This window comes from Babylonia areolata, chromosome 2, assembly GCF_041734735.1.
Source record: "Babylonia areolata isolate BAREFJ2019XMU chromosome 2, ASM4173473v1, whole genome shotgun sequence".
NCBI lineage: Eukaryota > Metazoa > Mollusca > Gastropoda > Neogastropoda > Buccinidae > Babylonia > Babylonia areolata.
This window is the reverse complement of record NC_134877.1, coordinates 34,320,514-34,328,013: the sequence shown is the minus strand read 5'-3', so window position 1 is coordinate 34,328,013 and position 7,500 is coordinate 34,320,514. Positions and strand designations below refer to the sequence as shown.

At 40.8% G+C, this 7,500-nt stretch overlaps 1 protein-coding gene across 1 annotated transcript in view; it reads left to right on the top strand.

Annotated features, from left to right (window-relative positions):
- The window catches only part of LOC143277311 (voltage-gated inwardly rectifying potassium channel KCNH6-like), a 329,128-nt gene that overhangs the window by 125,416 nt on the left and 196,212 nt on the right, over positions 1-7,500 (top strand). The window contains 1 exon segment of the mRNA XM_076582096.1: positions 2,154-2,384. Coding sequence (XP_076438211.1) covers positions 2,154-2,384 — 231 coding nt within the window.

The following is a 7,500-nucleotide window of genomic DNA, read 5'->3' as shown; positions in this document are numbered from 1 at the left end:
AGAAATATGTTGTTTTTCGTGCGAATTATGAGCTCTGACTGAATCATCTCTCTCTCTCTGAGTGTCTTATTTCCAACAGACCGCCCCCCCCCCCCCCCCCCCCCCCCCCCCCCCCTCCCCCCCCCACACACACACCCTAAAAAACAACAACAAAAAAACAAACAAAAAAAAAACCAAACTATCCAAACCAATCCAAGCCAACCCAAACCCGTACTCGCCATCAAAATCACCCCCTACACCCCCCCCCCCCCCCCCCCCCAAACAATACTACATTCTCACTCCCTTTCCTTTCATTTAACTAAGAAAAGTTATTCATATAATACTGTGCGAAATGAAGGTTTTATGAAACTAACAAAAATAACACTGTCCCGTCCGTCATACATACTGGTCATTGCAAACATTTTGTTGATTGGCTAAGAGCGGACCGGGCAAGAAGGGGCGTCTTTTCACTGTTAGCCGCGCGAAATTTGATAGGCCTAGTTTGCATCAGTTTGACATGGTACAGTATATGTATCACCAAACATGGAGTATAATACAAACTCCTCCTTTGAGTTTTGATTTTTACATGTGTGTAGTATTGTTTAGGGGAGGAGGGGAAGGGGGTGAATGGTGAGTTGGAGGGGAACAAGGAAAAACGGAGGGTGGAATTTGAAATAAATATCAAAGTACAGTTGCAGAAATTATATAATTGACTTCGTAAAAGAGAGCCATCAATATAACAGACGAAACGACTGGTGATCAATGCAATAAATAAATAAATAAATAAATAAAATAAATGAATAAATAAATAAGGTTCTTAGGTTTTAAGATCTAAGTCCATGAGAAAATCAATAAATTGATTATGTATATACGTTTTGTGGGAGCTCTGTGCTCTCTCTCGCTCTCTCTCTCTCTCTCTCTCTCTCTCTCTCTCTCTCTCTCTCATGTTTTTTTCTTTAATGTATTTATTTATTTATTTATCTGTTTGTTTTTAGAAGCTTAACCAGGGACTCCAGTCCCCCTTTTACTGGGTCATCTGTCTTTTCACTGGTTGTTTTCCACGGTTATCTGTCCCCGGTGTCAAACAGTATTTAGAATGATTTTTTTTAATGCAGATTCTTTTTTTTTCTTCTTTTTTTAAAGTTTCTATTTATTTATTTATTTTTTTTTTAGATTCCTTCTTTGGGTTTACAGTTTTGTCATTGTGTCACAAGAGGTCATCTGGTTATCCACCATTATTAGTATTATTATTATACACTGGCTAACTGTCTTAGTCTCTGAGAAGTCTTAGATTCTAAGATCTCAGTCTATGATGAGAGAAACGAACACGTTTCGTACTGTATACGTTTTGTGTAAAGTTCTGTGCTGTGACTAGCTGTCTCTATCTCTGAGAAGTCTCAGGTTCTATGATCTCACCCATGATGAAAGAAAATGAACACGTTTTGTACTGTGTACGTTTTGTGTAAGGTTTTGTGCTGTGACTAACTTTCCGCTGTCTCAGAGAAGTCTTAGATTCTAAGATCTCAGTCCATGATGAGAGAAATAAACAAGTTTTGTACTGTATACGTTTTGTATAAAGTTCTGTGCTGTGACTAACTGTCCTCTGTCTCAGAGAAGTCTTAGATTCTAAGATCTCATCCATGATGAGAGAAATGAACAAGTTTTGTACTGTATACGTTTTGTGCAAAGTTCTGTGCTGTGGCTAACTGTCCGCTGTCTCTGAGAAGTCTTAGGTTCTATGATCTCACCCATGATGAGAGAAATAAACAAGTTTTGCACTGTATACGTTTTGTATAAAGTTCTGTGCTGTGACTAACTTTCCGCTGTCTCTCGAAGTCTCAGGTTCTATGATCTCACCCATGATGAGAGAAAACGAACAAGTTTTGTACTGTGTACGTTCTATGTAAAGTTCTGTGCTGTGACTAACTGTCTCTGAGAAGTCTTAGATTCTAAGATCTCACCCATGATCAGAGAAAACGAACAAGTTTTGTACTGTATACGTTTTGTGTAAAGTTCTGTGCTGTGACTAATTGTCCTCTGTCTCTGAGAAGTCTGAGATTCTAAGATCTCATCCATGATGAGAGAAAATGAACACGTTTTGTACTGAATACGTTTTGTGTAAAGTTCTGTGCTGTGACTAACTGTCCTGTGTCTCCTCCTCTCCTCCGAAACAGACCGCAAGTTCATCATCGGCAACGCCCAGGTGGAGTCCGTGCCCATCATCTTCTGCAACGATGGCTTCTGCGAGCTCACGGGCTACTCGAGGGCCGAGGTCATGCAGAAGTCGTCCATCTGTGACTTCCTGCACGGGCCACTGAGCAGCTCCTTCGGCATCATGCAGCTGCGGCAGTTCCTGCAAGGCTCGGAGGAGAAGCAGGTGGAGATCCTCTATTACAAGAAAGATGGTGAGTTTTTTTTTGTTTTTTAATGTTTTTTCTTCTTCTTTTTTGGGGGGTGTGGGGGGTGGGGGGGTGGGGGGGGTGGGGGGAGGTATTGTTATATTTTTTTTCCGTTTTGTGTGTGGGCGTGTGAGTTTTTGATTTTGCGGGGTGGTTGGGGGTGTTTTTCGTGTTGTGTGTGGTGGGGGTGGGGAGGGGGCGTGGCGAAGGGGGATGGGCAAGGGTGTGTGTGTGTGTGTGTGTGTGTGTGTGTGTGTGTGTGTGTGTGTGTGTGTGTGTGTGTGTGTCTGTGTGTGTGCTGACGTGTCCATCCCATCCATCTTATATTTATATATGTTTGTCTGTCCGTCCGTCTGCCTGTCTATTCCTCTGTGTGTGTGTGTGTGTGTGTGTGTGTGTGTGAGTACATATATGTGAAGCGATTGAATGTATAACATAATATTACAACACATGTGATCGTGACGTAATGCGAAAACACGTTGTTGGGGGTGGGGGAGGGGAATCAAGGGGGGGGGGGGGGGAATTAGGTGATAGGGTATGCTCTGCTACACATTTAGATTCTTAATGGGAATTTCCTGTTCCTGCTTTGGGTTGAATGTTGAAAGTTTTCTTGGAGCTAAAGCAGTACAATATGTTAGTTAGTCTTCTCTGCATTAAGAAGAAAAAACAAATCAGGTATAAATGGACACAGGGTAGATGAGTCATTGGTTTACACACACACACACACACACACACACACACACACACACCACACACACACACACACACACACACACACAAAGAGCACATTTTTTGGCCTGTACACTTGTCAGCACACACTTTCCGACAGGGGCCAGACCCGGCAGATAAGATTGTTCCACATGCGTCACCCATGATACACCCTTGGCACTCTTGGCTGATAAGCAAAGAAACAACAAGAAGAAATCAAAACTTGCCAGGAACTCGCAGTATCTGTAAAGGCTGCGTTCATATCATCACTGATGAAATGGCGCCGACGACGGCTGCACTTAAACACCGTCGGTTGAAGGGTTCAAGAACGGGCTTGAAATAGCTGAAGGTAGACAAACACTGTGCGATGTTACTTTGCCCCCCCCTCCACCCTCCCGCCCCACTGTACTGTCTGTCCGTGTCTTTCTGGGGCTTTATACCAACCAACAATCGCGTTTGTTTTCATTCCTCATTTATTTATTTTTTTTATTTTTTTTATTTATTTAAAAAAATATATATATATATATTTATTCTATTTTATTTTATTTATTTATTTTATTTATCTATTTTATTATTATTATTATTATTATTATTATTATTATTATTATTATTATTATTATTATTATTTATTTATTTATTTATCTATTTCTTTATGCATTTTTTTTATATATTATTATTATTTATTTATTTTTTATTTTTATTTTTTTATACGCCTATAGTTGACTTCATCAAGTTTTTCCGCCTTATACATAATTATTATTAGTAGTAGTTCTTTTCTTTATGTATTTATCTATTATTATTATTTAGAAAAAAAAAATGCTCAAGGTCTGACTAAGCGCGTTGGGTTACGCTGCTGGTCAGGCATCTGCTTGGCAGATGTGGTGTAGCGTATATGGATTTGTCCGAACGCAGTGACGCCTCCTTGAGCTACTGAAACTGAAACTGAAACTTTCATTCCTCGTTTTTATTCTTTTCTTGGCTTTCACGCTTACTTGTTAGTCCTTTTCCCTTTTTATGTTAGGTTTTTGTTTTTGTTTCGTGTTTCTTTTTCTCGTCTTTTCTGCACCTTTTTTTTCCCTTTTTTTTTTCTCTCTCTTCTTCTCCGTTTCCGTTTCTTCTTCTTTTTCTTTCTTTCTTTCTTTCTTTCTTTCTTCTTCTTCTCCTTCTCTTCTCTTCTTCGTCTTCTTCTTCCTCCACTACTCCTTATTCCTTCTCTTCCTCCTCCTCCATCTTCGTTTTCTTCTGTTGATACCTTCCAACAGGTGACAGTTGCTGGCTTCTATTTCAAGAGTGTCTGAAAAGACTTGTTAGATTCTTGTTCTTCGTGAATTTTGTCCATTGGTCCGAATTATACTTTTTTTTTTTCTCTCTCTCTCTTTTTTTTTTTTTTAACAACTGTACCCACATGTCTTTCGTCATCTCCTGGAACAACTTTCGATGCCGTTGCTATCTTCGTCTTCTCTTGTTGCTGAGATTGTGAAGTAACGTTTATATGATGGTAGTATTGGTACTCACTCTAGGACGCTCCCTTTGCTTCGATTGCTACATTTGAGATTGTGAATTAACGTTTATAAGATGGTAGTATTGGTACTCCTTCTAGGACGCCCCTTTGCTTTGATTGCTACATTTGAGATTGAGAATTAACGTTTATAAGATGGTAGTATTGGTACTCCTTCTAGGACGCCCCTTTGCTTTGATTGCTACATTTGAGATTGAGAATTAACATTTATAAGATGGTAGTATTGGTACTCCTTCTAGAACGCCCCTTTGCTTTGATTGCTACATTTGAGATTGAGAATTAACGTTTATATGATGGTAATATTGGTACTCCTTCTAGAACGCCCCTTTGCTTTGATTGCTACATTTGAGATTGAGAATTAACGTTTATAAGATGGTAGTATTGGTACTCCTTCTAGAACGCCCCTTTGCTTTGATTGCTACATTTGAGATTGAGAATTAACGTTTATATGATGGTAATATTGGTACTCACTCTCGGACGCTCCCTTTGCTTTGATTGCTACATTTGAGATTGAGAATTAACGTTTATATGATGGTAATATTGGTACTCCTTCTAGGACGCCCCTTTGCTTTGATTGCTACATTTGAGATTGTGAATTAACGTTTATATGATGGTAGTATTGGTACTCACTCTAGGACGCTCCCTTTGCTTTGATTGCTACATTTGAGATTGAGAATTAACGTTTATATGATGGTAATATTGGTACTCACTCTCGGACGCTCCCTTTGCTTTGATTGCTACATTTAGGTAGGGAGCTTGAGGCGGAGAGGAGGAGAGGTTAGTTGATGAAGGAGGAGTTGCTGAACCCCGCTCTGTGTGTGTGTGTGTAGGTGTGTGTGTGTGTGTGTGTGTGTGTGTGTGTGTGTGTTCTGTGTGTTCTGTGTGTGTGTGTGTGTGTGTGTGTGTGTGTGTGTGTGTGTGTTCTGCGTGTGTGTGTAGTGTATGTATGTGTGTGTGTTCTGCGTGTGTGTGTGTGTGTGTGTGTGTGTGTGTGTTCTCTCTCTCTGTTTTTTTTTTCTCTCTCTCTCTCTCTCTCTGTGTTTTCTCTCTCTGTGTGTTTTCTCTCTCTCCCTCTCCCTCTCTTCAGCGTGCGTGTGTGTGTGTGTGTGTGTGTGTGTGTGTGTGTGTGTTTGTGCGTAATTCTGTACGTTCGAAGACGACCATGATGCTCGTCAAGTATTCAGTGTTACATTTTTACATAGTACTGCTGACCATGATGTAAAAAAAACAAGAACAAAAGAAAACAACAACAACAACCCAACAACAACAAACGAATAAACAAACAAACAAACAAACAACAACAACATACATTTGTTGTTGTTGTCTGGCCTTTAAAACCCACCTCTTCCCGAAATAGCCTCCCTTCCCTCCCTGTCTCTTTCCTTGTCTTCAGATTCTCCAGTATTTGAGTTATGCATGCGTGTGAATGGCTGGTGCGAAAGCGCTTTGATTTGTCTCTGCATAAGATTCAGCGCTATATAAACACCATTATTATTATTATTATTATTTATTTTTGGAGGAAGGGGTGGAGCGAGACTATTTCTGTGAAGATGTAAGAAATGTTTTTTTTTTTTCCATTGAAAATGAAACTATGTTATGATTTATCTGCTATGAGAGGAAAATAAAATAAAACAAGATGAAATAAATCTAAGAAGTGAGTAGTAGTAGTAGTGGTCGAATGGTGGTGGAGCCAGACTGAAACCGCAATGATGGCAGATGGTGGTAACAACATTGCTATTTCCAGTTGGAAGATTCGGCAAGAAACCCCTTCCCACCCCCAACCCCCAACCCCCATGCCCCGACCCACGCAATCGGCCCTGCAGGCTGCAGATGAATGGATGACCGACCTGTCAACCCGTAGCGATAGCTCTTCTGTGTCATTGCGAATCGAAGCTCATGGCCCCCCGTACATGCATGCGCTCACGCACGCACGCACGCGCGCGCTCGCGCGCGCACACACACACACACACACACACACACACACACACACATACACACACCTACCTACGCACACGTTCACACACATGCACTCACAAAGATGCACACAACACACACTCACACACAAAACACACACACACACACACACACACACACACACACACACACACACACACACACACACACACACACACACACGCACGCACGCACGCACAGAGAAAGAGAGAGACTGCCTCTAGGCTACAAGTGAATGACCGACCTGTCGACCCTAAACGATAGCTTTTCTGTGTCATTGCAAACTGTGGAACTCAATGCCGGTGGCAAAACACTCTTTTTGTGTTTGTTTGATTTGCTTCAACAAAAGATCGAAACCTTGGCCCATGAAACAACTGTCTTGATTGAAAAACAGCCTCTGGCCAGCTAGCTGTGCGTGAGTATGTGTGTTGTGTGGCGTGGAGTGGTTAGGTTGGAGAAGGGGAGTGTAAGGTGATGGTCCTGTGTGTGTGTGTGTGTGTGTGTGTGTGTGTGAAAGGAAGAGCGAGAGAGACATGATGAGAGAGGGGAGAGAGAAATATCTAGAGAGAGAGAAAAAATATATTTAGAGAGAGAGAAAGAGAGAACGCTATATATATATATATATATATATATATATATATATATATATATATATATATGCGTGTGTGTGTGTGTGTGTGTGTGTGTACATATGCATACATACATACACACACAAACACACACACACACACACACACACACACACACACACACACATATATATATATATATATATATATAGAGAGAGAGAGAGAGAGAGAGAGAGAGAGGGGGAGGGAGAGGATGGTTACTGATCCTTAGGACTATGCCCTGCTTTCATAATGATCCCAGTTTCGATTTTCCCTTTCCCTTTCACGTCAGTAATGAGTTCCTGGCAAATTTTCAACTGCGGAAGATTCATGT